The 27480-nt window shown below is 50.1% G+C and overlaps 1 protein-coding gene across 1 annotated transcript in view; it reads right to left on the bottom strand.

The window, feature by feature from the left end:
• Nucleotides 1–1269: 1269 nt before the first annotated feature.
• LOC144115687 (uncharacterized) overlaps nucleotides 1270–27480 on the bottom strand; it is a 123639-nt gene continuing 97428 nt past the window's right edge. The window contains exons 3-6 of the mRNA XM_077650156.1: nucleotides 14740–15046; nucleotides 11453–11804; nucleotides 8959–9156; nucleotides 1270–5513 (exon numbers count right to left, since the gene is read on the bottom strand). Of these exons, the coding sequence (XP_077506282.1) occupies nucleotides 4976–5513; nucleotides 8959–9156; nucleotides 11453–11804; nucleotides 14740–15046 (1395 nt within the window). The 3' untranslated portion in view covers nucleotides 1270–4975. The remainder of the gene's footprint in view (nucleotides 5514–8958; nucleotides 9157–11452; nucleotides 11805–14739; nucleotides 15047–27480) is intronic.

Here is a 27480-nt window from a genome sequence, read left to right on the forward strand (position 1 = left end):
TAGCGGGGTATCTGCGCTTGGGTGGATGTCAATAAATATTTAATCTCTTGTTTGAACACCTGGTGTACTTAAAGCTGCAGCGCAGTAGGAACACGGTCTAGACAAAAAAGGAGGCAAACACAGACGCTGACTGACAAGAGACATTTTATTCAGCGATACGTAAAAACTATTTAAGAAAGTACGTAAAAACTATTTAGGGAGTGGCAGTGGTAATCAGATGCAGTCAACTTCATATGATGTAAAGGGCTATAATAGCCATAAAATACATAACAGTTGATAAGGCCAAAAAACGATGAAATATTAAAAGGGATGGTACACAAAAATATAGCGTACACAGGATGACTATAAATATAGATGACTGTTGGTGATACAGTGTACATTATTATATTTTTGTGTACCATCCGTTTTAAAATAAAATCGTATTTTAGCCTTATCACCTGTTATGTCCTTTATTGCTTCTGCGGCCCTTTACACCATATGACATTGATTTTATCACTGTCACTACTTTACTATATATTGTTTACGTTTCGCTCAATAAAAAGTCAGTTGTCAGTGGGCGCCTGTGTTTGCATCCTTTTCTTGTCTAGTCCTTGTTCCTACCGAGCTGTATTCTTAAGTATGCCCAACCAACTAGCCAGTCATTACGAAATTAAACACTGTGTACTATTCATTTTGCACTTGAAAAATTTCTTATTCTCCCTCTAATTTCTTTCTCATGATATGCTGATTAATTTCTAAAAGCTTTTTAATGTGACTGGCAATCATGGACCTGAATGACAAATAATGACGGTTGTGGTGAATCTTTAGCCGATGCCAGATCTAGCTTATACAGGTGTGTACGTTTCCACTTAGGCTTGACCGTAACTGTGCTGGCCACGTGACAACCCGAAGCCAGCAGGCGGGCGAAACGGTGCAGTTTATCACGAAAAAGAACGATGTTTGAAAGCGTCTGCAGAGTCCGTAAGGTCTGCTGTACCTGCTTATGCCTTTCCAAGAATAAACTCGCCCCAGCGCTGCACCCAAGGCGGACAGAAACTGCAAAGAATGGCAGCATACGCGGGCTTTGTATTCCAACAACAGAGATATTTATTCCTTCAAAACCATGACACACGCTGTCATCGTACACAGGTCGCACCGTCTTCTCTCGTTTGACACAGATTTTGTGCACGTTGTACGTCGAAACACAATATCTTTTTATATATATATATATATATATATATATATATATATATATATATATATATATATATATATATATATATACTGTATGTATACATGTTTATGCTGTGATGTGTACAATATTGCAACGCTCTCCGAAACACCTGCACGCTTTCCTGTTTGGCACTGGACCCTCTCGGCTGTCCCGGCGACGTGTTTTCGACTTCGCGTAGCTCTCAGGCGGTCCTCGGGACAACGATACTTCTGCGGCTGGTCATCATGTTAATTTAGAATATCGGAAGCCGATGGTGCGCCTCTGACAACACCAAGCTGCCTAATGCTCTCTTATTTGAGCAGGAATCTTTAGTTTGCATGCACCGGTGGCAATGCTGTGAGATGTACAAGCCTGGCACTAAAGTCCCCAGATAAGCTTTGAAAATAAATGCAATCAATAGATGCAAGCCTATTTAGAGACATTACTTGGGGCCATGTCTTTGTGTTATTGCTGATGGTTCGTTGAAACAGAGGAAACTTTTTTTTTACCATTTGCCGCCGACCCGCTGAATATGAGCCGACAAGAAACCATGACCACCAGGCCCATCGGTAGGCCTTCGCTCGCACTGAACCGCCCGGTTACCTATTCCCTGGCACTCAGTGACGAACGCAACAGATCTCCACGTCAGCTTCACATAGACTTACTAATTTGTTCACTTGTTCCAATAGCGGCTTCTGAACGCACTGGCTTATTAACAGCTGTGTGGCATGAAGGGGCAGTTTCAGCTTGCCTATTCGTCCGGAAAAACGAAGAGAACACTACTTCACTTCCTATCCCATTATTAATTATTGTTTTCCTAAATGTGAAGCAGGCTTCGTGCTCATTTTTCGTAAATATTGCGTTTTAAAAATCACGATGTAGATTGGGCTACACTTATGTGACTTATGTGACAGGTTTGGTAAGGCGTGTGTTCGAAAACAAAGAGATCGCACTGAAGTGTAACTAAAGCAGTTTGTCTCCACTTTACACCACATGTGAGTTGCCTTGCACATGTGGCAATTGCACAAAGCTCCGGAAAGCATGACGCTTTCCTGAAATTTGCACGATTACCGCACCTTATGGAGAAGAAGCACTGACTCGACGACCAGACTTGACGAAAAAGCCTGTTTACATCATGTAGACTTCCACGTTCTACTGAAAGTTAAAAAATGTCTCTGTACGATCAAGGAGATACCTAACTTCGCAGTTAGTATTTTAGATTGGCTGGTTGCATTTCTTCAAAAAGACAGCCAGTAGCACACGAGATATAATGAGAAAATTTTGCTATGTCTTTTCTTAAGTCTCTCACGTTCTAAGCTTCTGCGAAGACGAAGCTAAAAGACTCGGCGCGTAAGGAAACGCAGGTTTCATGGTTGCGCATGCGTCGGCAGTGCAGTCAAATTTAATTCGTTCGCTCCTCATTCCAGAGCAGCTTTAATAACCGATTTGGAAAGCAGTTTGTATAGTTGGTCATGCCAGCCGCTCTCGCTGCGTCGTTTGCTGAAGCCAGGCAATGAAAAAATAAACACTGTAATTAGTATGACGAAAGTAGCTTCAGAATATATTTCAAACCTTGTTTTTGTAATCAGACTAATAACTACTACTGTAGTCACACAAATAAATAAATTTACATAAATAACTAAACAAGTAATTCTGCCTTTACCACCAGGCATATGTAGCGCTAGGAGCAAAGTACATCTTTGTAAAGACACTGGATTGCACAAAAATTCGTGACAGAACACATAAACTAGGAACCTGCAAGTACAACCCTACAGCCAAGATGTTCTTATTGGTAGGCACGTAACTAAGCAGTTTATGGCTAGCTCACAAATGCGCTTTGCCGAGGTGCCAGCTCACCAATGAATGCCATTAATGACTGCCACTAACTCGCGAAGTTCGAGGATATAGTTCTTTTGGAAAATTTTCAGATATACGGACACTGTGTACTGGAGGTCGTGTTTTGCAGGTTTGCGGAGCACTTTCACCTTTCTTTTTCTTATTAATGAATGCCCACTGGCACATAATGGCGGTGTGTAAGCTATAGTCACTCGCTAAGCAAATATTATTAGCCGCAACCTTAACACAGCTGGAGTTCAAGTAGATTAAGACTGACGCCTTCTTAAGAGTGATTTAATTACAAGAACCTGCTAGCGATGATTTAATACTCATCCGTTGTAAACTATTGCGTGCAGAGAAATCAAACAACAACGATGAATATTACCGATGGCAAATTTTTCGTTTTAATTAGTTCGCTGCATTAGTTTGCTCTTATTTGACGTTTGTCAACGTTCTTCAGCGCCTATGATGCGCTAATTTCTTTCCGCTCCGCCTGGTGTTCTATTTATCGCATGTTCAGAATGTTTGCTTTAATCTTATTGCGTCTGGGAACTTATATCACCCAGAGGAGAGAGGAATCCAGTGAAAAAAAATTTTTCATGATTGAACAGGACAATCCTCGAAGCATGGCTTTCGCGTTTCAACGCATTTTAGATGCTGTTAGAATGAAGTACAAATTAGCCGAGAGTTCATCATTATTTTTTCGGTTTAGCGGACTGATTAGAAAGGTTACAGGTATTCATTGACACCTATTCTGCCCAAAACTGGGCATTTCTTGGTATTTTTGATACATTACAAAGAACTTGAGTGTCAGATATGACAAATAGGCTGCGAAAACGAAACCTGAGAACGTTCCTAGCGTAGCTAGAAAGATTGCTTGCTCATACGACAACTCCGCTAATATCTACCGCATTTCTTGCTAAGAAAGCAGAGGGGAGACCGGACGCAGGAAGTGTCCCACATTGAGCCTCCACGTTGTTTCCATAACATGATCTCATACCGTCTAGCCCGCGAAAAAGCTGCACTGGCACTTATTTTATCGGGGCACTGCCAGAGTTCGGCGAGAACGTTTACCCGCTGATGTACTCGCCACGCCTCCTTTGGAGCGAAAAGAAAAACAAACGAGTACTTGACTAGTAAAATCACAAAGAAAAACGCATCCACCAAACGATAACGTTATTCCCTTCAAACAACCCTCAATGGTACTGCACAATACTGCCGCAACAGGTCCGCAAATTAGGGCTCTGACACTGCACTTGAATGTAGGCGGACCACCTGCACAAGAGCCTAATTATCGCACTAAATTAGTCACCAGATTGTGCAACCTGGTCGCGATGTCGGCGGACAAACAGCGCAGTCAAAGATCTCTTCCTTTTCTTACGCAGCACGCAAAAACACACGACACAACGATCAGATGACTAGATGTTGCCACTGGCCGCGAACTATGTCTACTGTTCACTTGAGAATGCTCCGGGATCACCAGAGCGAGGACTTCTTTAGTGCCAGGGCGAGGACAGTGACCAGAAGCAACACCACAAAGCCCAATAGGAACAAGCCGCCATATGCGTGAGCAAGGTACCACACAGATGTTTCGCTGGTTTCCCACGCACACAATGGCGCCAAGAAGGCAGCTCCGGCGACCGCGCCTTGCTGCTTCACACAAGCACCCAAACTTTGCAGAGTGACGTCGTCCAATATCGGCACTTGCAAACGCTGTTGAGTCCGCGGTTCCGCAAATTACGAAGGGTCTTCCATGGATTCAAAGTGCCAGCTTCGAGATGGCAGCGCAGACCTGCGCGCTGTCAGCAAGAAAACTATCTCGCGCACGATGCCGGGTGCGCTTTTCCTGCAATGCCATTCAGGGCTACCGCCAGCACCGCAGTGGTCCCGCAAAGCATCGGAGCGACAAGTGTTCGCGCAGCCACAGGAGCAAGAGTCGCCGCCGCGTCACTGGTGCGAGGTCATGTGCCGGGTGAGATGGTGTCGCTCGCGGAAGCTCTCGTGGCAAATGTGACAGCGTAACTTGTCCTCGCGCCGTTTCTTGGCTGGGTCCGGCTCCCGCTTGTGGTGCGACCGCATGTGATACACCAGATCACTGGTCATGCGGAAACTCGTCTGGCACTTGGCGCACCAGTTTTGAGACGGCAGAGACAGGGCCGCCAGCGATGGCGGGAGGTAGGGAAGCACTGCAGCAGCAGGGTATTGAGCCGCAGCGGCCGCTGCGGCTGCCGCAGCGGCAGCCGGAAGGAATCGCCGCGCCGCAGCAGCAGCGGCGGCGGCTGCAGCAGCGGCGGCCGCTGAGGAGTTGTTGCTGGCGGACGAACTGTTCTTGTCGAAGACCACGTCGTCTTCAACTTTAGGGTCCAAAAGGGGCCCGAAGACGGGCAGCAGCGGGAACTGGGCACACAGAGGGCTGGACGGCGGCAGTCCGTAGGGAAAAGCGAACGGGAAACCACCGGCCACCGGGGACAGTCCGGGAGGAGACCTGCGCGCGTACGTAGCGAAAGGCCGTTTCACATGCTGTGGGTAAGTGACACAGTTTGGACATTAGGAACTGCGCGAAAGTAGGAATATTTTTTTTGTACACACGCCGACTCGCTTTATTCTTCCCCGCAACAAAAGGGCTATGCCATTTTCAAGTAACGATAAACTTGAAAATGCGTATAGCATTCGCGCCACATTTTGTAAGGCAACATATCGTGGAGTGCCTTTAATGAACTGTGACGACCCCAGATACTGCGCGGGTCCGCGTGGGAGAGAAAGGCAAATAGGTACCGTTAGATTTAGTCGGAACAAAACAAATATATTCAGGAATTACATACTATCGAGTACATGATGCGGTGGCTGGGGCGCCCAAGCTTACATGCAGCTGCGTTGGCGCCGGAGTCTCTTCTTCAAGAGGGACGGAGGGGCTGTGGGGTTGACCTTTTTTGTGCGCTCAAACTTGACTTGTCCCCGATGGCTTGGGCTCTTGGGGTGCCGGAGGAACGACTGCCCAGCAATGTCGTCTCGGGCCTTCCTCGTCTCTCTACTGCCCCGCTTTTCTTGCTTCCCCGTCCATTCGGGCGATTTCTCTTTTCAGGCTGGAGTGTCTCCCTCGCCACCATTTCTGCGCCGGCGCCCGCGGAATTCCCCGTTCTTTCCCAGAACTCCCGCTGTCTTGGGTCTTATTCCCTTCCTGCCGGCGCACCTGTCACTATTGCGGGGTGTGCAGCTGCTGTTGCACCTCTAGAATGCGGTGCAGGCGCTCATGTCCACAACGTTGCCGAACGCGGGCCGCTTAGTCCGAAGGGAAGGGAGAACGGAAGGAGCTGCAGTTTTTTCCTGCCGCATCTCCAAATGGGACCGTTCACTTAAAACATATCACCGCCAGCCCTCTTGACAAGTTGAATGCTTGTCAGCATGCGAATAAAGATGACGGCCAGGCTGTCGGCGGTCGGACCCCTAATGAGCATTGGCCCCCTACACCGGACTATTCGTGGTGTCATACAGCATCTTGCTCAAGCGCCTGCGCGGCCCCACAAAGGGAAGTAGCCACCGGAGATAGCGGCCCTCCGTAGACGCGCAGCGTACTGTCACACAACCAATGGATTCCTTCCCAAACAAGCACACAGGCAACGAAAAGGCAGATCACTTGGCTTCATGCACTCACAATTGCGACAACGCCTCGGAAATTTTGTGGCACTTCAAATACCGTTCACTAGCTGGATAAGTTGCCTTCTCAAGAAGCATCGTGACAAGCCCGTGGCTGCTGTTGAATAGTTCATTTCATCTCACTGGGGTTGTCGCTCATCTCAAGGCCTTTTCGTTCTACTGCTTAAACGGCAGTTTTGTTGCGTCGTGGTCACCTACAACAACTACTGACAAGAGCGGACACCTATCTAGCACTACTCCACTTGCAGCTCCCTCAACACCCTCTGTCACGTTGCTTTTGACCATCCTGCGTTTCACACGCAGCTTTCTGTGCCACAGAATTTATAATCATCATCACCAGCCCAACTACATCCACTGCGCGCCAAAGGCTCTATGTCCTTCCAATAACCCCGTCCTATGCCAGCTGCGGCTACCTTATCCCTGCAAACTTCCTGAACTCATCCACTCCCATGAATCTCTGACGCACCTGCTGCGCTTCCCCTCTCTTGGAATTCACTCTGCTACCTTAAGGGAATATCAGTTATCGTAACTTTGCATTGCATGCCCTGCCCATGCTCATTTCTTCTTGATTTTGCCTTGGGTATCGTGCACGCGCGTTTGTTATCTGACCCATTGTGCTCTCTTCCTGTCTTTCAACGTTACACCTGTTACTTTTCTTTCCGGAGCAAGGTGCGCTGTCCTCAATTTAAGTTCAGACTCCCTCCTTTATCCCTTCCTTTACGGCGCGGTTCAGGTGTCCAGCGATATATGAGACAGATACTGCGCCATTTCCTTTCCCCCAAAACCAATTATTATTATTATTGTTATTATTTTCGCCAGTCTCCACGTTTCTAAGTCATAGGTTAGTACCAGGAACAAGAATCCCACACAACTAGATCTCGCCACTCCACTAAACCACGATAGCATAGTACGTGCTTGCTCCTTTTAACACTGTATATATGCTTCATCGGTACTCCTACCTCACTAAACGTTACAACATACCAGTTATTATCTGCTAATTCCTAGGAGGGTGCGGGTAGGTGACCGCACTGAATAAAGTTCTACCTTTAAACGTTGCCATGTTAATTTCAAATGGCGGGCTGTACGGAGTCAAAGATTCTTAGCACTCTCCGCAGCGTCAAAGGTGTGAACGCTGCCTTGGTCAATCGCTTCGCAGCCGCTGGTGACCGGGGGCCGGACGTTAATTGATGCATTCATATAAGAGGTGGTGAAGTACTGCACCAGGCGGCCAATCCTATTCTGGTGAGAGGGTGCGTTGTCGGCACAATGGTCACCGGGATCAGGCCGCACCCCAGGGATAGGTATTTGGTTTAGCGACACTCGGTTTTGTTTTTTATATCCGGTGTAGAATTGCGCAGCACCCGGATTGTACCCGTGGTTTTCTTGCACGCGAGGCGGATGCTCCACCTCTACGCCAGCGCTTCATTGGCCATATTGCACTGCCACGAAATTACTGGCAAATAAAGGGCTTTGTGCTATCTCGGTGAACATTTTTGCCTGTGGGCGTGCGCCTCTATCGAGCATATAGTGCGTTTTTTCCCCACTTATCTCAATGCGTGAGCTTGAAACTCCTGTTTACTACAACGCCGTTCTTTTACATTCGTTGTCTCATTCTAGCTGTCTTGGTGAGCGTTAACGACATGGCTGTATTTTTCTTTCATGTGCAGTCTAATTAAAGTCTAGGCTCGTCCCACTTGCTACGTTTATCATGCTGCTTTTCTCCTTTTACGATGTGTTTTTCGAGAAAGGTATGATTTTCTGCAACGGACATATTAGGCAGTGTTTGGGCGCGCTTCCCCTTTCTCTCCCTGTATTCTCACTGTTCACTTTCCACCCTTTATTTCCCTCTGTTCTCTGCTCTGGAGTAGACAGCCATCGTGCCCTCCCCTGTGGCAGTTACCGTCATCACCAGCCTACTAATGCCCACTCCAGGACCAAGGCCTCTCTCATACCTCCTGAGTTAATTCTGTCAAGTGCCAGCTGCGGTAACCATATCCTCGCAGACTTCCCAATCTCATCCACTCCCCCCTCCTCAACCCCCTCCCCACCCCCTCCACCTCTCTCGCGCACCTGGGTATTTACTGGGTGGCAGTTACCAGGTGTCTTTATTTCGTGTTAGCACACCAAACAATAAGAGTAAGCTTTCTTCTTGATAATGCTGTTACTCGCTGGCCCAAGGGGAAGGCAGGGAATACTGCGAAACTTGTGCAGAATAAAGTTTGTTTTTGGCACCACGTGAATGGCAAAACCAGCCGGCCTCACGGGCAGACACTTGCCTGTCAGTTTTGTCGACCTTCTTGAAGGCGCTCGAGGGCGGTGCTGTGACGGCAGCGTCGTCTTCCGCCCTGGCGCGCTTCTTGGAAGGCCGCTTGAAGGACAGGTCGTCGGGAACGCAGGCTGCCGCAGCATATTCGGACGGCGCTGCCGGCGAATGCGCCGGAGGAGACGCCGTCGCGGCTTCGCCCCGCGCCATCCTGTTGGCGGGGAAGGGGATGATCGAAGACATAACGGTGCTCTAGTGGAGGCGATGGCAAGTAATCTTGTGCTACGGAGTAACGTAATTTATCTGATCAATTTATCAAAAGTGAACATTGATTCCTTTCCTAGACCAACGTCAAGGGGTTTGCGCTAACAAGGGCATGACTCACACATGGCCCTTCTTGAAGCCTACAATAAAGAGCAACAGCGCCATAATTTGACAAAAAAGGGCTGATTAAAAAGTGTTCTATACTGTGTTCAAAAGCAAAGCCTCTGTTCAGCAGCAATGCTGTTGTGGAAGGCTCCGGGGCCACATAGACTTTAGCAACTTTAGTGGTCTTACTGCCCGCCAGATGCCATGGGTCGGCCATAGCAGAATGAGCCCACGTCGATCTGCAGACCCGCGAGAGAATACCTAAAAAATGCGCTGTCACGGCGGGCATGGAATAGACCACGTTCAACAAGGGCTAGTTGGCTTGCTTAAGCAACGTTTCCACTCATGAAATTAGATGGTTGAGGTGATGCTAACGTACTGGCGGAATTGGCTTAAAATAATCATTTAATAATTTCAACAATGGCATACCTCTGCTTTAGAGCAAAAAAAATAGCCGTTGCACCTCCTCTCATTAAGCAAGAAAGTTGGGGAATGTCCTCTAAAAAGCTCAAAAATAAGTTAGTACCTACGCGTCACTCAATTCGCAATGCCTCAGCGAATATCACCCGCATAACGCTGTTCAATGGCATATCCCACCTTCTAGCAAGACGGTCGCGTACCATCTCTTTATCAAATTTCAGTGTGAATAATACCCCTGTCATACGGGACTTCTTCTCGGCCTTTGCCGTAAAGTTGTCTTATTGCACTAAAGGAGGAAAACCGAAAAGGAGCAGCGACGCTGCTACACGGCAAATCCAAAGGAGCTAGAACGCGGCCTCCGTGAATGCCAAAAGTCACCGCTGTATGTGAAGCGGCGCTAGTAACATTATGAAATTAAAGCAGACGGTAGCACTTCAGCTAAGAGTGCATTCGTTTATGTTGGAAAAAGTAGCTATCACGATAAAAAATGAGCGTTCTGACGGTGAGAAACGGATATTTTGAAACAAAGTTTCTTTTTTTTTTCATCGTTCTCGGTCCGACCACGGTAGGCGCACTTTTCCGTTCGGCTCCTCGTTGTGTTCGAGAAGCGTGCTTTGTTGCTTGTGTCTTTGTGCACACAAGCAAACTCAAAACACGCAGACAACAAAGAGCAAACGAAGAAAAAACAGCAAAGAGAGATGCGCAAGCACGCTCTATGCGCAAGCATGTGCGTGTCGATGCGGCTGCTGAAAAGCGTTCAAGTCCTTTCTTAGCGGTGTGGATGTCTTTAGTCATAGCCTCCTCTACGGTTAAGTGCACTGTAACGCAAAATTAACCATTGAATAAGATAAATTAGATATTTTTCACGGTTTCAAAACTAAAAATTGCGTCAATTTTTTTATTCTTTGAGCTCGCTAGCTGGCGCTGCCCTCTGGGTTGCTCCTTTAAGCAACTTTAAGGCCGCTGACGGCCGCCTTTATTGCTACGGAACTTTATCGCAAAGATCTCGACGCTTTGTCGTGTAGATGCGCGTCACGCGCCTTTGGGGCAAAGGACCTTAATTTCTAAGGCCTTACAAGTGCCCGTGTGACAGGGGTATAAGCCAGCGGTTTAAAGGGGCCCTTAAAGGGGCCCTTAAAGGGTCTCTAATAAAGTTGCGGCGGCGTGCCTAGGGCGTCAAAGCACGCAGCTTCACGAATATTGCCCAGAAAGAATTTTTTTAACGCGCTTTGTAGAAGCTGAGTTATCAGTAGTCAAAATTTGAATTTCAGCGTCTTCGGGCCTTCCCCTCTCCTCTCGTCACTTTTTGCACATTGGAAGGTCGGCGCTCCTACACCGGCCCCACCTCCCGCAGCGGAGCTTCTTGGCCCACCGGAGCTACGCGGCTTATTGGCCGCAGCCTGGTTGCTGCCTGATGTCTGAAAGAATCTAACCAATAGCCATCTCTCAACTTTTACACGCAGGTACGAGCGACGGAGTAGGGTGCGAGCATGGAGAAGTCACCGGGAAGGGCTCGCCAACTTTCGCGCGTGATTGTGGGTTCTCTGCTGCGTGTAGAAGTGTGTGATTTGGCTGATGCAGTGACTGAGCGAGTTGATGTGATCTCCTCGGAAGGTAGACCGGAGCCCCTTTAAGCTGTAGAAGCATTTTACGGCACGTTTTTAGCATTGCGACAGTCATAAACTACCAGTGAACATGCCACCGGCGCCAGTGCACACCTGTCCACCGTCATCTTGACGTCCCTAGCGTTGGCCGACTGGTGCTTGCTTTCCGCGCCGCCTCCCCCACAGCAATCGGTGAGCGAGGCAATGTCGAAGCCCTTGACCTTCCTGGCAGTCGGCAGAGCGGCCAGCGCCCTGGGTTTGGGCTCCACGGCGGCCGCTGGCTCCGGCGTCGCGTCGGTCGCCCGCCGCGGCACCGCGGGGGGCTGCGCTGGGAGCTGCGCCTCGGCTGACGCGGCGTGGTGCCTCGCGGGGCAGCGGTACATCAGGTGCGACACCACCGGGTACGGGTTGGCGAAAGCGTCGCTGCACAGCGGACACCGGTACGGCTTCTCGCCGCCTGCCCCTCCTGCGTGCGCGCGTAAGCCCGTTCATGTAACTGGGCTGATGATTGGTGAGCACTCGGTGCACACAGATGACAGCTTCGGGTTTTTTAAACATTTTTTTGAGTTTATAGTGACATCACATTCCTTACCGTTTCCTCTCTTCGCCACAAGAAATCGTTTTTCAATACACTGACTCCAACCTGCTTAGATGAGAGAAAACAGCAAACATAAACGGAAATTCAGTCATTTACCAGAGACAATGCTTCGCCTGATGCAGCGATGACACCACAAAGATTACTAGAAAAACACTCGTAACCGTGTTGAGTGGTTGATGTAGTGACTGCAAGAGATGAGTGCTTTCATAAAATGCCTGAGAGGACCTAATACAAGCCTCAAAATATTGTAACTGAAGCGGGAAGCGGGGAATGTTTGTGACGTCGAGAATGCAGTGCTGTCCAGAGAAATATTCGGAACAGTGGCCTTGGAAACGGCAAACTTTAGAGTCTGTTTGCACCGGAATGAAATGTTGCATGGCTAACAAGCATGGTGGAAATAATCAGGCACATGAAAAAACCGTACATTATGAGTTTCATTACAACCTAGAATGACCCCGGAGCTGCCCTTTAATGGACAAGGCGTGTGATGGAATGGTATACAGTCGCGTTCATCAATACGGTCCCCTCTAATATGGACAACTCGAATTATCGACAGTTTTTTGGAGGCTAAAATTTTTCAGTGTACTTACCCCTCGTTAAGAGGAAACCTCGCTACTGAAACAATGGACAGGTTAGAATTGCACTGTACACGTATATTTGACGCGTTAGCGTGGACAAAGTTGAGAATAAAACCTTTTACTGTTCCTGCCTGATGTTCCATTTTCTGCGTTTTTAGTGCTGGGCACTACAAAAACCGAGTGTAAAAGTGCGAACGACTCGGTGCAGCCCTTTTTTTTGCTTTTCTGGCTGCATGCTTTGCAGCGCCAAGGTATTCAATCGACGCGCTTCGCCATTTGCCGTAGTGCACGAATGGCTGCCACGCAGATTCCCTCTGCTGAGTCTGCTACACTGCAAGACGCGTTCGACAGCTGTCAGCCGTGCATTCAAACGTTTAGCCTACTCTAGCTTAGTCTCTTACTGCTCGGCGACAAGTAGCCGCCAGACTACCCATGAAGCCACTGCCTCGAGGAGGAACGTTGTTTCGGTACCCTCGCAAAGTGGGGTCCTCCTCCCTCACGGGAAGAAGACGGGGAACCCGGGGAGACAGTCGCGAGGGATTCGGGAGACTTCGTTGCTTGCCTCGGAAAAAAATGTAGGCTATCTATCTTGTACTCAATGTATACTGAATAGTTTCTTATGCTGCAAAAATATTGCGTGTTTAACTAACGTCATGATCGCAACACACAGCGTTACTACATTCACTTCACACCTCTATGCAAAGAAGCAGATCGTAATTTAAAAAAACTGATTTTCTGGATAATTTCTTTTTACTAAGGATTCGTCTTTACGGACGATTTGCTTCATGGTCAATTTTTTTCGGGAACCGAAGTGTTCATATCAACGATTGATTGATTGATTGATTGATTGATTGATTTATAGGGGTTTAACGTCCGAAAGTGACTCAGGTTATGAGGGACGCCGTAGTGAAGGGTTCCGGAAATTTCGACCACCTAGGGTTCTTTAGTGTGCACTGACATCGCACAGTACACGGGCCTCAAGGATTTTGCCTGAATCGAAATTCAACCGCTGCGGCCGGGATCGAACCCGCGTGTTTCGGGTCACGAGCCAAGCACCATAAACCTAAAGGGCCCATATAAACGAGGAACGACAGTATTGCAGCACAGCGCAGGATATCATGTGCTCCCTGTTCGTGGACGACAAAAGAGCAACAATTACGGCTTTGAGACCCCTCCTTGTCTAAGTCCACGTTAATGGTGGGGATTGTACCACAAGTATTAACGACTGCAACTGACGGCTGCTTCCAGTTAGAGAGTATCCAGTGGGTGATTTCAGTTTCTCCAAGCCAGGTGCCTAGAATAAAGCCCAAGGTGATGTGTGTTCCGGGTCTCCTGACGGTCATAAGGCTCAACAACTTGCAGCAACACTTGGCATGATACCTCGGCTGTTGCTCCGGCATGAGTGCCTTGCGACGGATGACACCGCATGGAAGTGTCGTTGCGTCAGTGTTACATGTTACATCTTCGACTTGCCATGACCGAGCACAGACGGCTTCGGAACGAACTAGGAGCAATTGGCATGCATCTTTGAGAGTGGGCTGCCCTCCAGAGACCACTTAATGGAAGCTCATTCCACAAAGCGCAATCTCTTCAATCGCTAAACAAGCTGCAGCTAAAGGGTGAGTCCGGTGCTCCTCTTCGTTGATGATAACCTTGGTGATGAAGAAATAAAGGTGCTGAGACTGAGCCAATAAGCTGCCGCTTCTTTCAACACTCATGACGACTGCCTTTTCCTGTACCTGAAGCAATGTATAATCGCGTTTAACTTCATTCCGAGCGGGAGACGCCAGCTGCCATAGAAATCCGTGTTGCCTACCGAGGCTAACATCGTCTACTTTTTTTTCTTCATCTTCGCACTCCTCCGAGTTCACCTGGATAGCATGAATATATTCCCTGGCCTACTACCTGAGTAACCATGTTTACCGCGTACGTGGCACGCTTGGTCAAACAGGGATGCTCTTTATTTTTATATAACGACCTGAATTTTTGGGTGCGGCTTGGGTGCACTCCTTTTCTATCTGAAGCGCTGAAGCAAACATTCATCAGCGGTTTTTCTCCTAATATTTTTCCTGTTCCACAAAGTTCCTCCTCCTCCTCCTTAATTTTTCTTCAGGTGAGCTCTGCATTGCGATCGAAAAGTTATGCCGTGAAAACGTGGCGTACAAGCAGTGCACTGCAGTTGCGCATTAAAAAGACCGCGCCCGCAGCTGGGGGCCGAGACGCACCGTGCGCGTTGCCGCTGTTGCGGGGTGACGGTGCCGCGGGCAGTCTGAGCAGGTCGGCCAGCTCGCGGGAGAACCAGGCGAGCAGCGGCTCGCCCCTCTGCACGGGCCGACAGACGCGCAGCTGGAGCTGCTGCGAAGCCAGTGTCACCTCCAGGTTCTGCTCCTGGGGGTGTCGCGCCGCCGGCAGCTGCGAGAGCCAGCGCAGCCGCTCTTCCTCGTCGTCCTGCTGGCGGTGAGACCGCTCCTCGTCCGCCGCGGCGCCGCCCGGCTGCTGCTCGGGACAGTCAGGGCGCCACGCGGACACGGCCTGCACCCAGAAGAATAGCCGCCTCCCACTTAGGAATACGCAGAATGAGCCCCGCGGCAGAGGAGGAAATGATGGCCAAAGCGGAAGACATCCACAAACGTACGCACGGACCAGCACAATCACCTCCAGCTTTTCTCAAAGCGACCCTCTTTGGGCCGCTGCACGATCGTTTCGGAGCGGCTTCCGCCAGGTCCGCTTCGCGAGCGGTCCGCCAGTTTTCGGCCGCCAGGTGGCCGTGAGGCGGAAATGTGTTGTACGATCACTTTGGCGCTTGCGAGCGAGGCGGATGGTCCAGCTTTTCGATTGGAGCGCCCGGCAGTCCCTGTCGTTTAATCGCGTGCGGCGGTACAGACATACATGCTTGTAGCAAAACACGCAGATATCTTGCAGTAGGAATAGTCCGTATTAATTGCGGCGTACTCGAGACATCCGTTGCGTCAATGGTTTTTTTTTGCCGCAGGATTTTCGTCAAAGGTGTAATCGTAGTCGGCTGTGATATGTGCGGGAAACATGTGGACCATTTATATACAAGACACCGAAAAAGGCGTCACATCGCGATCGCGAACTCCTCCTCGTTCGATCGCGATGTTGTCACAACGGTCGACGATTTGCCCAAATAACAGAAGGCTGGCCCCTCTGAAAGTTAGGCTACCCTCAGGATTTCAGAACAACGACGCGATTCTTATTGCGATTCTTGTTAGGGTCAGGCCACAGTACAGGCTGCTACAACCGACCGTAACTATAACCGGGATAATCACATTTTAAATAGTTAAGATTACATAATATTTTTAGTCAGTTATACAAAATTGCACACTGCAGTGTTTTTGCACTGCTGACAGAGAAAAAAATAATGGCACTTGCAGCCTTTCCTAAGGGGCCTGTCACACTAGCTCGACACGACGCCGATGCAGACACGACAACGACACCGGTGATCGGCCGACCGGGTCGGCAGACCGTTTCTGTGGCAGACCAAGCTGTCACACTAGGTCGACAACGACACCAGCGCGTCCGGCGACCAGATGTCTTCGTAGTGCGACGTGTTTGACGCCCGCGACGCCGACAAACCCATCCTGCCGACCGTGTCGACGCGAGGTCGGTCGCCGAGCTCAAACATTCACCAGACACGAACACGATTCCGGTATAGTGCTGTTCAAGTTCATAACAAGCTCTATAATAGATGATAGGCCAAAAAAGTATCATTACTGAGGATCGTTGGCCAATGGCAAGGTGCTGGTTGAAGTGTAACTATGATACAAACAAATTTCAGCCGCCTGCTGCTGCTTCGTGCGGCTCGCCTGACGTCTGCTAGATCCGCTGCTGAAGACGTCGCGGATATCGAGCATAACTTTATTTTATTATGGTACAGGTTGGCAGTAAAGGGGTGACTAGAGAAGTTTATTACGGCGCTGGCTAGTTCCAAAGCGCCCTGAGCTACGGCATCGATGCAAAACCAGCTAGGCTTAGCGACGAGCACGGCAGCCGGGAAGCAGCGCAGTTCGTCGCACTGGCGCTCCCGCAGGCGGCGTCGTTGACGAAAGCGCAGCTGTTGCGCAGGCATGCTGTCGTTGCTCGAATATAGCAGGCGGCCTTTCTGTTAGCATGGCTGTTTTGTCTTTTTTGGCGCGAACGTGAAGTAAACCGAGCCTGATCGCCGGCAGGCCAGCCTGGATCCCCTCCGCCGCCATAATAAAAATCAGCTTAAGATTGTTTTTGACGTAAGCAGTAAACGCTGAGACTGAGAAATGTGCCAAATGTATCATTCCTGAGGATCGTTGATCAACACCGAGTCGCTGGTAAAAGCAACAACTCTGATACGAGCAAAATTTCTCGCCAGAATCGAATCGCAAGCTGCCGCTGGCCCGCCGTTTCTGTCCGGCTCGCCTGTCGCCCGCAGCGGTCCGCTGGCTCCGCAGCTGAAGGTGTCGCGCAAATTGACCATAATTTTTAGTTGAAGGTGAGATTATACTGTTAACAGCAAAGCGACATTAAGAGATATTATAGCGCAGGCTACTCGCGAAGCGGCGTGTGCTGCGCCAGGCAGCAGCGCAGTTCGTCGCCTGGTGCGATCGCAGACGGTGCATGGCGTTGCCGAAATCTCGCTACTGGCGCAAGCATGGTTTGTCGTTGCTCGAGTATAGCCGGCGGTCTTTCTGATAATATGGCTATTTTGTCTTTTATGGTGCGAACTTCAACACCAAGCCAAAGCGTACGCTTTGAGCTCGAGTGCTTGAGTCGAGCGGCACAGCGATGCTTGCTGCTCTGTGTGTCCCTGCTTGCAGTGGGGCTGCAATTCGCAAGCAGCGACCGGTGCAGCGCGCCGGCCGAGTTTTCGCACGTGGGTCGCCTGCTTTTTACTTCTGTCGCGAGTGTCACATTGCGGAGTGCAGCACCTCTGAAAACAACGAAACACTCTGTTCTCCGTGGCGTCAAGGGTATAGCAGTAGCTTCCCATTCCAGAGATTCCTAGTCCGAATCCGCATGGTTGGGAATTTTTTCTTTTTATTTTTTTTAGCTTTAAATGATCTCTCCCGTCTTGTTTACCCGCGAGCGACTGGATTTATTTTTGGAGCCATGCCTTTCTGACACAGCAATAAGTGCCGCTCAGTACTGGGCTGCACTCAGTATAGGTTCATAATCACAAGTGTTAAGAGTTTGTTTTACTATGCTGGCATTTACTTAATAGATTTAAAAATGAAGCGTCCCGGCCCATGAATTTCGCATAGCAAGAAATTACAAAAGAAGGGTGAGAACGAGAAAGGGCCAAGCCGACGGGAGGTCTCGCACGTTGTCTCGCTAGTGTGACATGGGAGTTGGCGAACCATCGGCCAACTGCCGTCTTGTGGGAGACGTGGCGCTGACGCCGACAGTCGGCCGACTGTTTTTTGTCGGCGCAGTGTGACATAGAGCCAGACATCACGATGGCATGGTTTTGGCAAACCGAATCGGCCGGGTGTTGGCCTGTCTTTTGCACAGTTGTTGTCATTTTAATATGTAAACAACCTACCCCCCCCCCCCCAACTACCTACAGCGAGCTGACTACTAATGCCAAAGACATGATTAGCTATTAAATATATAAGTTGTGCGTGTGTGCCTGAATTGTGTATGCATTAAAAATTCACATTTTAGCACACTGCTGTAAAACCCAAATGCACATGAGAAATTGACTTTTCCAGTTGTTTGGAACAGGTAAAATCAGTTCTAATTAAAGAAGTTCTACAGTTTACAGAACAGTGACAATGTAACAATAGTGACTTATTTTTGTTGTTTTTCAGTTCTTTATTAAAGCCAAAATAGAAATAGCACTGTGAAGCTGCAAAGAGGCTTAGACATGCATCATTTATTTTTATTTTTATGAAATACTGCGGACACTAAGTTCAAGCAGGGTGGGCGTACAAGTGAGCGAAATAAGAAAGAAATAACACTGGAAAATAGACAGAATTAGCACTAATTGGTTAGACCTGTGACGACCCCCCATAATGCGCAGGTCCACACGGGACGGAGAGCCAAAGAGACACCGTATGGCTCAGTTTAAACAAACAGATATAATCAATAATTATACATGATTATGATTATACATCAGAGGCTGGGGTGTCCGAGCTTACGTGCCGACGACTTCATGGGGACGATGGAGGGGCTCCGGAGTTTAGCTCGAACGGTTGCTGGCAGAAGCTGCACGCCGTCGGGCTTCGGCGCTGAAGGCCCCCTTGGCGAACGATGTCGTCCTGAGCGTTCTTTCTTCCGTACTCCTTGCCGATTTTTATATCCTTCTTATTCCCCACATTCCCTAGGTTGAGAACGCCCACGCCGGAGTTGGAGGGGCCTAGGGCTTTCACTTGGGCGCACAAACACACCACCACACTTATGGTCTCGCCCCCGTCACGTGTTGAGTCCGAGGGAAAGAAGGTTGTCGTCGAGGTAGCGTCGGCTGTGGTAGACGGTCTCTGGCCCGCTGACGGTTCCCGCGGGTCACCGACCTCCGTTCTCCATCAAATGACACTCGCCACTCAAGGCCGGAACGCGAGGTCACTAAAAGGCCGGGAAAGTGGTCCCTTGTCCTAGGATGTAATCGGGAGTGTTGGTGATGATGCCCGCCGTCTTGTCACGGGGCCAGGCCCACCGAAACGAGGCCCTTTCTCCCCGGCACGGTCACGGCAATTGGGGAAGATAACGCCCGTCTCCACGCGGCGGCGTTCGACACGTGCCGACACTATGGAAAGGGGGTCCGGTTGTGCTTAAACCCCTTCGTTTTGGTCGTTCACTCTCAACAAGTATGGCTCGGTAATTGGACGCAGCTGTCACCTGGGTCTTCTCCGTGCGGTCCACGGCGGCAGACCCGAAAGCAATCCCACTCAAGTTGCTTGCAGCCATATACAGTAGAAACATGAAAGGGGGTCCGGTTGCGCTTTCGCCGCCACTGGGGGCTCCGTCTACGCCGCGCCGTCGAACGCGGACCCTCGTAGCACACACAAGGAACGTCACACTCGCTCACCCTCCAGAAGAATGTTCTCCGAACATTTGAGTCCATGCAGCTCCCCTTCGCTTTCTGAATCGCCTCGCACAGTGCGTCCGACAAAACACTTTTCGCTGCACTCAACACCACTGCACAACACCATATGCCTCAGCTGTCATAACTGGCGTCTCCAGGGGCAGCACTGATCTTCTTTTGCAGATAAACATGAAACTCAGCACTCAAGCCTCTCCTTTCTAGTCCAAACTGGACGAAATAAATTCACCACAGTTACAAAGGAGCTCCCACTTCTAGCACGATCACGGCACAGACAAAAATATAGATAACGAAAGGAAGTAGGGCAGGTTCTGCATGCGCTCCGCATGCTCTCCTGTGAAGGTGTTACTTAATGACAGAAAGGTTTAACTACCAACTCCGATATCTTAACACATAAGCACATAGCAATGTTTTGAGCTGCGGCATTACACAATTCTAACCAGTTCACAATTCCGCTCTGTTTACGCCTTTAGTCCGACTTAGCTTTCCGATTTCGCAGCGGATATCGGCCTTCATGAGTCATACCAAGTAAGTCTGTGACCCTTTGTCTGCTTTGAGACTCGCGAGAGCTCGTGGCAGGAGCCTCTCCTGGCGTTATCTGCGCGGCAACCTCGCGCGCTTCTTCTTCTTCTAGCAATGCATGAAGTAAATCCGGTGGCATTCCGGCCGTCACCTCTGGCGCCTGCCGAACAAATGCAGGAGAGGGCGTTTCTTGCGAACTATCTGCGCGCTCCGCTTCACTTCTGTCCCCATCAAAATCCGCTCTTTCCCTTTCCTCATTTCGTGAATACTGAACCGGTGCCGACTTGAGGCGATTTGCGTGTATCCTTATCAAGCGCCGGTTCACGTCTCGGACTCTGAAGTTTACCGGAGAAAGCTTCTCGAACACCTCGCACGGTCCTCTCCACTTCGTCTGGAACTTACGAGCTAGCCCAATCTGCCTTTGGCAGTTTTCAGTGTACACGCTGTCCCCCACATCAAACGGCGCGTCTCTAGCACTGCGATCGTGCACCTCCTTCCTGCGCTTCGCCGCTTTCTTTAAGGCCTCCTTTGCGATGTCCCTCGCCACTTGCAAGCGCGATTCTAGCTCAACCTTATAGTCGTCCAGTGAAGCTTATGGGACACGACGGGGGCCCTCTGGCACTTCACTAGGCTGGTCCGGGTCTCGGCCGTAGAGAAGAATGGCGATTCGCCCGTGCTCTCGTGTGCTGCGGAATTGTAGGCAAACATTGTATACGGGAGCCACACGTCCCAGTCCCGCTGGTCGCGCGAAACAAAATGCGACAGGAACCCGGCCAAGGTTTGGTTCAGTAGCTCCACCGCGCCGTTGCAAGCCGGATGGTAGGGTGTTGTCTGCTTCTTAGCGATCTTAAGCAGCTCGCAAACTCTCCTCATTAGCTGCGACACTAAGTTCGTTCCCCGATCTGTCAAGAGTTTCCTCGGGGGTCCATGTCGGAGCACGATCTGTTCGACAAATGCTCTTGCAACCGTGTCTGCCTTCTAATCTGGGAGTGCTACCGCTTCCACGTATTTTGAAAGGTGATCGACAAATACTAAAATGTACCTGTTTTCGGAAGTGGTCGTGGGCAATGGGCCCATTATGTCCATACCTGTCTGCTCGAAGGGAGCCGAAACCTCAGGGAACGGCTGAATTGGAGCTGGTCTTCGTCCCTTGGGTGTTTTTGTTTCGAGACAGGTATGACACTTCGCACAGTAGTCTCTAACATCCTGTCGCATGCCACTCCAAAAATACAAACGCTCCACACGCCTGCGTGTCTTCGCTACGCCAAAATGACCGGCGCATGGCGCATCGTGAAACGCGCGAAGAACCCTTTCTGTCCACGACCGAGGTATGACGACTCTCTCCCAAGCGGTTTTCTCTGGTCTCCCTTTCCTGGTTGGCCTCGTGCGCCGACACAGGATGCCGTCTTTGCCAATGAAATAACCTAGCTGTTCGGGGTGAGACGGTGCGCCCTCTAAGCTTTCGATTATTCGCTTCAGGTCAGGATCTTTGCACTGCTCTGTGCGTAATTCGGCGGGGTCGACTACGGGGACAAACTCATCTATAGCTGCCACGGCAGCTGTGCGGCTGAGTGCATCAGCATTCAGATGTGTCTTTCCTGACTTGTGCTCCACTTCAAAGCAGTATTCCTGCAGGTGTAGATTCCATCTAGCGAGTCGCGAGCTAGGGTCTCTGACACTCATCACCCATTTCAGAGGAGGGCAGTCTTTGACTAGCTTGAATTTGCGGCTGTAAAGGTAGCATCTGAAGTGCTTTACTGCCCAGACAACGGCGAGGCACTCCCTTTCCGTAGCTCCGTACTTTTGCTCTGTGGGGCTCAGCTGTCGGCTAGCAAAAGCAACGGGATGTTCTTTGCCCTCGATAACCTGAGATAGCATGGCACCAACTAGAAACTTTGACGCATCGGTGGCCATAACGAAGGGCAAATTAAAATCCGGGTGGCGAAACAGCGGTGCACACATTAGCTTCCTTTTCAGGGCCCCAAAAGCATCCTCCGCGTTTTCGTCCCAGCGAAAGGCGACATTTTTGGCTGTTAAGGCGGTGAGCGGCTTAGCGAGCTTGGCGAACTCCTCTATGTGCCTTCGGTAGTAACCGATCAGGCCGAGAAACTGCTGGACCTGGCGGACGCTAGTCGGGGATGGAAAATCCGAGACACACCTTAGTTTCTCAGGGTCCGGTCGCACGCCGTCAGCTGAAACAACGTGCCCGAGGTATTTCACCTCGTTTTTGAGGAATTGGCACTTAGAGGGCTTCAGCTTGAGACCCGCTCCTCTTAGTCGCACCAACACCTGCTCAATATCGCGCAAATGGTTCTCAAAACTGTCACTGTATATGATTATGTCATCCATATACACGAAGCACAGCCTCCCCAGAAGACCTGCCAGGAAAACATCAGCGGTTCTCTGCCAGACAGCAGGGCTGTTGGCCAGACCCATCGGCATTCTTTTCCATTCATAGTGCCCTGAGGGCGTGTTGAATGCCGTTTTCTCGGCATCTGCCGGATCCATTGCTATCTGCCAGAATCCCGCCGCCATGTCCACTACCGTGAAGTACCTGGCAGAGCCCAGCTGAGAAAGCGTCTCCTGTATATTGGGGATGGGGTATGGATCGATGCGAGTTACGGCATTTAGTTTGCGGTAGTCCACTACCAATCGATACGAGCCATCTGGCTTTTCCACCAATAGTGCTGGTGCTCCCCAGGGTGACTTTGAGTGTTCGACAATGCCGCGATCAATCAGGTCCTGCGCCTGCCGCTCCATCTCCTCACGTTGGGAGTAAGGAATCCTGTACGCATGCTGGTAAACGGGCGATGAAGTGCCGGTTTCTATCCTGTGCTTTATAACGCCACAGCAGCCCAAATCCGGGTTGGACGCGGCGAATACCTCCGAGTAGTCGTTCAGCAAACCAGCCAGAGCCTCCCTCTCCCTGGATTTTACGTGAGAAAGATCGAACGACGCCTTTGGAGCAGCCGAAGGACTAGCATGCTCTACAGTTGCGAGTACCGTATCGGTGGTCTCACGTTTCTCTATCGCAGAGGTGAAGAACGCCAATGTTTTGTTCTTGGGAAGGCTCAGTGGCTGCTGGCTACAGTTAACCACCCGTAGGGGCCCTCTGTGGGCGTCATTAACTGTCACGAGGCACGCGGCTGCCTTCAGGCCATTGCTGAGAGAGTCGACCGGCTCAAGCACTCCCACGGCGCCGCTGTCTACATCTGAAGGCACACACGCGTACAAAATGTGCTCCGACCAAGGAAGGACGACCGCCTCATCGACCAGCCTGACGGCAACCCGCGAATACACCTTCTCCAATGATCCCACTGTTTGACGGGTGTCAATATCGGTAATGCGAATGTCAGCCCCTCTCCTGTTCAAAAACGGAACTTTTGAGCCGCCTGCATTAACCTCTTCCTCAGAGAATGAGACTACTACCTTCCCTTTTCTCAAAAAATCCTGCCCTAATATACCTGACACTCCGTTTGGCAGAGACACCGTGTCCGGGCATACGTAGCAGGGGTGCTCCAATGCAATTCCGCCGAGAAAGAAGTGTAACCGGTAGAGTCCACTTATGCCAAGAGGATCCCCGTTATGTCTACGAATTTGGTTGCCATACCACCAGACGCTTCCAACACCTCGCGGTCCCCCTTCCTTCGAAGCGTGTTAAAACTGCTCTCCTTAAGCAATGTCACCTTTGACCCCGTATCTATCAGCAATTCCATGCAACAACCATTTAACTTGCAACGCACAACAGGGCATGCCTCGTCGGCCACACAAACCGCCACCACTTCATCATCCACTGCTCCCTCCCCACGCTCCTCAGGATGGGGAGGACTATCTAGTTTTTTGTCTCGGTATCTGGAGCCCCGCTGTAGGCTTGCTTAGGGCGTGTCTCGCCTGCTTCTCTTTGTGGCTCCCCACGGCGCACGTTTTGGCAGAACCTGACGATGTGTCCGCGACCCTGGCAAGCGAAGCATACGATTTCTTCAAAATTTCGCATACCGCGCCTGTAGCTTTGTGGCGGTCTCCGGTTTCCAGCGAATGGGCGCTGTTGAGCGCGCGCTTCAACCTGGCGTTCCACCTGCTGAGATAGCAGCTGTTCTAAGCGATCTAACCGCTCTGTCAAGAGAGCAACCTCAGGGTTGAGCACCGCTCTCTTTGACGCGTACTCTTGCTGCGGCTGTCGTTAACGCCTCAATTCGTTCCTCATCCAATACGGCCGCCACGGCTTGGTCGAAATTCCTCGGCTTGCGCGAGAGCACGAACCGGCGCATGGGGTCTTGCAGACCAGCCACGAACAAAGCGGTCATTTCCTCTTTAAGTAGATCCTCCGCGTATTTCTTCTTTAGCTGGTCTCCTTCCTCCTCCCTGCTTAACGTATCGCGTGCTAGGCGCTGAATCCGCGACGCAAACGTTCGCACGTCCTCCCCTACCATCTGTCCGGCGTCACGGAACCTCTGTACCCGCACGTGACGTGGTTCAGTGTCGAAATGCTCAAACGCGAGCTTCTTAAATTCCGCAATAGATTTTGTGGATTTTACTTTTTCGTCTCGTCATGCAAAATCATGAGCAGACCATGCCATCTTACACCTCGCCATTCCCAGCATTTGAGCATCGGACCATCCCCCCATTTTCCCAATCTCTTCTAGCATGGAAAAGAAATCTCAGATTGGACCCCCTGTCTTATCTCCCGTAAACGTCGGAATGACGCTTCCTAATGCCAGCATGCTTGCTCCGAGCGACGGCTGTGGAGTGGGAGCTCCCTTAGATACAGACATTTTTTTCACGCTCAAGCCCTCCGGTGCCTCAAGCCTCTCAAATGGGGGTAAAAGTCCCACAATCATTCCCGTGATTCCCTTTTGATTACAATTTTGAAGTCATGGATGTCGCAGCATTCAGAGGACATTTGCTTTTGAGACCCCACTTCTGACACCAGTGTGACGACCCCCCATAATGCGCATGTCCACACGGGACGGAGAGGCAAAGAGACATCGTATGGCTCAGTTTAACCAAACAGATATATTCAATAATTATACATGATTATGATTATACATTAGAGGCTGGGGTGTCCGAGCTTACGTGCCGACGACTTCATGGGGACGATGGAGAACTCCGGAGTTGAGCTCGAACGGTTGCTGGCAGAAGCTGCACGCCGTCTGGCTTCGGCGCTGAAGGCCCCCTTGGCGAACGATGTCGTCCTGAGCGTTCTTTCTTCCGTACTCCTTGTCGATTTTTATATCCTTCTTATTCCCCACATTCCCTAGGTTGAGGACGCCCACGCCGGAGTGGGAGGGGCCTAGGGCTTTCACTTGGGCGCACAAACACACCACCGCACTTATGGTCTCGCCCCCGTCACGTGTTGAGTCCGAGGGAAAGAAGGTTGTCGTCGAGGTAGCGTCGGCTGTGGTAGACGGTCTCTGGCCCGCTGACGGTTCCCGTGGGTCACCGACCTCGTTTCTCCATCAAATGACACTCGCCACTAAAGGCCGGAACGCGAGGTCACTAAAAGGCCGGGAAAGTGGTCCCTTGTCCTAGGATGTGCTCGGAAGTGTTGGTGATGATGCCCGCCGTCTTGTCACGGGGCCAGGCCCGCCGAAACGAGGCCCTTTGTCCCCGGCACGGCCACGGCAATTGGGGAAGATAACGCCCGTCTCCCCGCGGCGGCGGCGGCGGCGTTCGACACGTGCCGACACTATGGAAAGGGGGTCCGGTTGTGCTTAAACCCCTTCGTTTTGGTCGTTCACTCTCAACGAGTATGGGTCGGTAATTGGACACAGCTGTCATCTGGGTCTTCTCTGTGCGGTCCATGGCGGCAGGCCGGAAAGCAATCCCACTCAAGTTGCTTGCAGCCATATACAGTAGAAACATGTGTGCTGGCTGCTTCCAAAACGAGACCGGCTGTCGCCGATCTCCTCTCTTCCAGCTGAATTTCTTTCCCTTGAGTGCTTTTGCCGCCATTGGGGGCTCCGTCTACGCCGCGCCGTCGAACGCGGACCCTCGTAGCACACACAAGGAACGTCACAGACCTCATGGGGCAATGGTTGGTTTGTTTGATTCCAATCTATTATAGTTCGTGGGAAAAATGAAAACTTGTAGGTGTCTGTTTTGGCGAATATAGGGGTTAGAAAACTAGGGTAGTAATGTCGAGTTTGTCTGGCAGATAACGGCTTTAAGTATAATGAGGGGTCCAGACCAAATTTGTTCTCTAATAAAAGCGCAAGAAACTCTAACCTGAACTTTTTTCTTCGGAGTTCAAGTCGCTCAATTTGGTTAATTTCCATCAAAGTGGTGGGGGAGTCACTCTTTGCATATTTATTAAAGATGAATCTAACAGCCTTTCTCTGTATTCGTTCCAAATTGGCTATGTTAGATTTAGTGGCTGTAGTGCAAGGCGCTTTGTTCTCCACAGAGACAGCGGGCCATCAGGTAGTCCTTTAGCACATCTTCATGAGCTGATATTGCTGTTGCACAAGTCAGACTACAGCATTGAAAACAAGTATGGGAAGTTCTGCTGAAGGCCATGTCATTGTTGCCATGTACAAAATAAGCTGGCATATACTCTGTGCAACTCCAAAGCATTCACAAATGTCGCTGTGAGTGGAAAACAATGTGGGTGCCTTTGCACTGCATAAAAGTCTACACATGTCTTTCTATTACTATAACCTTAAAGGAACACTGAGGAGAAATTGAAGTTGGCTTGTATCGATAGAATAGCAGCTCCTGATCACAAGAACGCCACTCTTACTGAAAACAAAGCTCTTGTAATGTAGAAAATAGCAAGAACCAAAATACAGGTGTCGCCGCCACAGGCTAATCTCGCAAGTACAAGCGTGATGACTTCCTAGGACAAGAGGCGCCACCTTGGAGGAATTTTCCTTACTTCATGGCAGCCACGAATCTCTGAGGCTGGCAAAGGAAGGTTGCGCACCGCACCGCTAGCCGCAGAAATCACGGAGTCTGCGTTTACGTCACGTATCACGTCACTCCGTTCTGTGACGTCATAAGAGTTCTCTGTGTCGTCATAAGAGTTCTCGAGTTTGAATCAGAGCGGCGGGAAAAACTTTCTCAACTTCGAATCCAAACTTCTTTGAAATAAATGCATCTTTCGCGCCCGGACAAGCGGCAACAAAGCCATGAAATGCCGAAGTATCAGATTTTGCTAGCAAAAAAAAATAATAGAGTTCTCCTCAGTGTCTCTTTAATGAGATGTGGGAGCCAGCAAAGTGGATTACAGGTAGACGAAATGCAAGAACCAATTTGGACGGTTCACATTGCAATGGCTCCTTGCTTAGGCTGGAAATAATACTTTGTACAGTCAGGAAAACAGGATACAATGACACTATAATCTGCTTATCTCGAGCAAACACCAACATCTCAAGCAGAATTTGTAAACTTGGATTTCCAGCATGAGGTC

The sequence above is a fragment of the Amblyomma americanum genome, chromosome 1 (genome assembly GCF_052857255.1).
Source record: "Amblyomma americanum isolate KBUSLIRL-KWMA chromosome 1, ASM5285725v1, whole genome shotgun sequence".
Classification (NCBI taxonomy): Eukaryota; Metazoa; Arthropoda; class Arachnida; order Ixodida; family Ixodidae; genus Amblyomma; species Amblyomma americanum.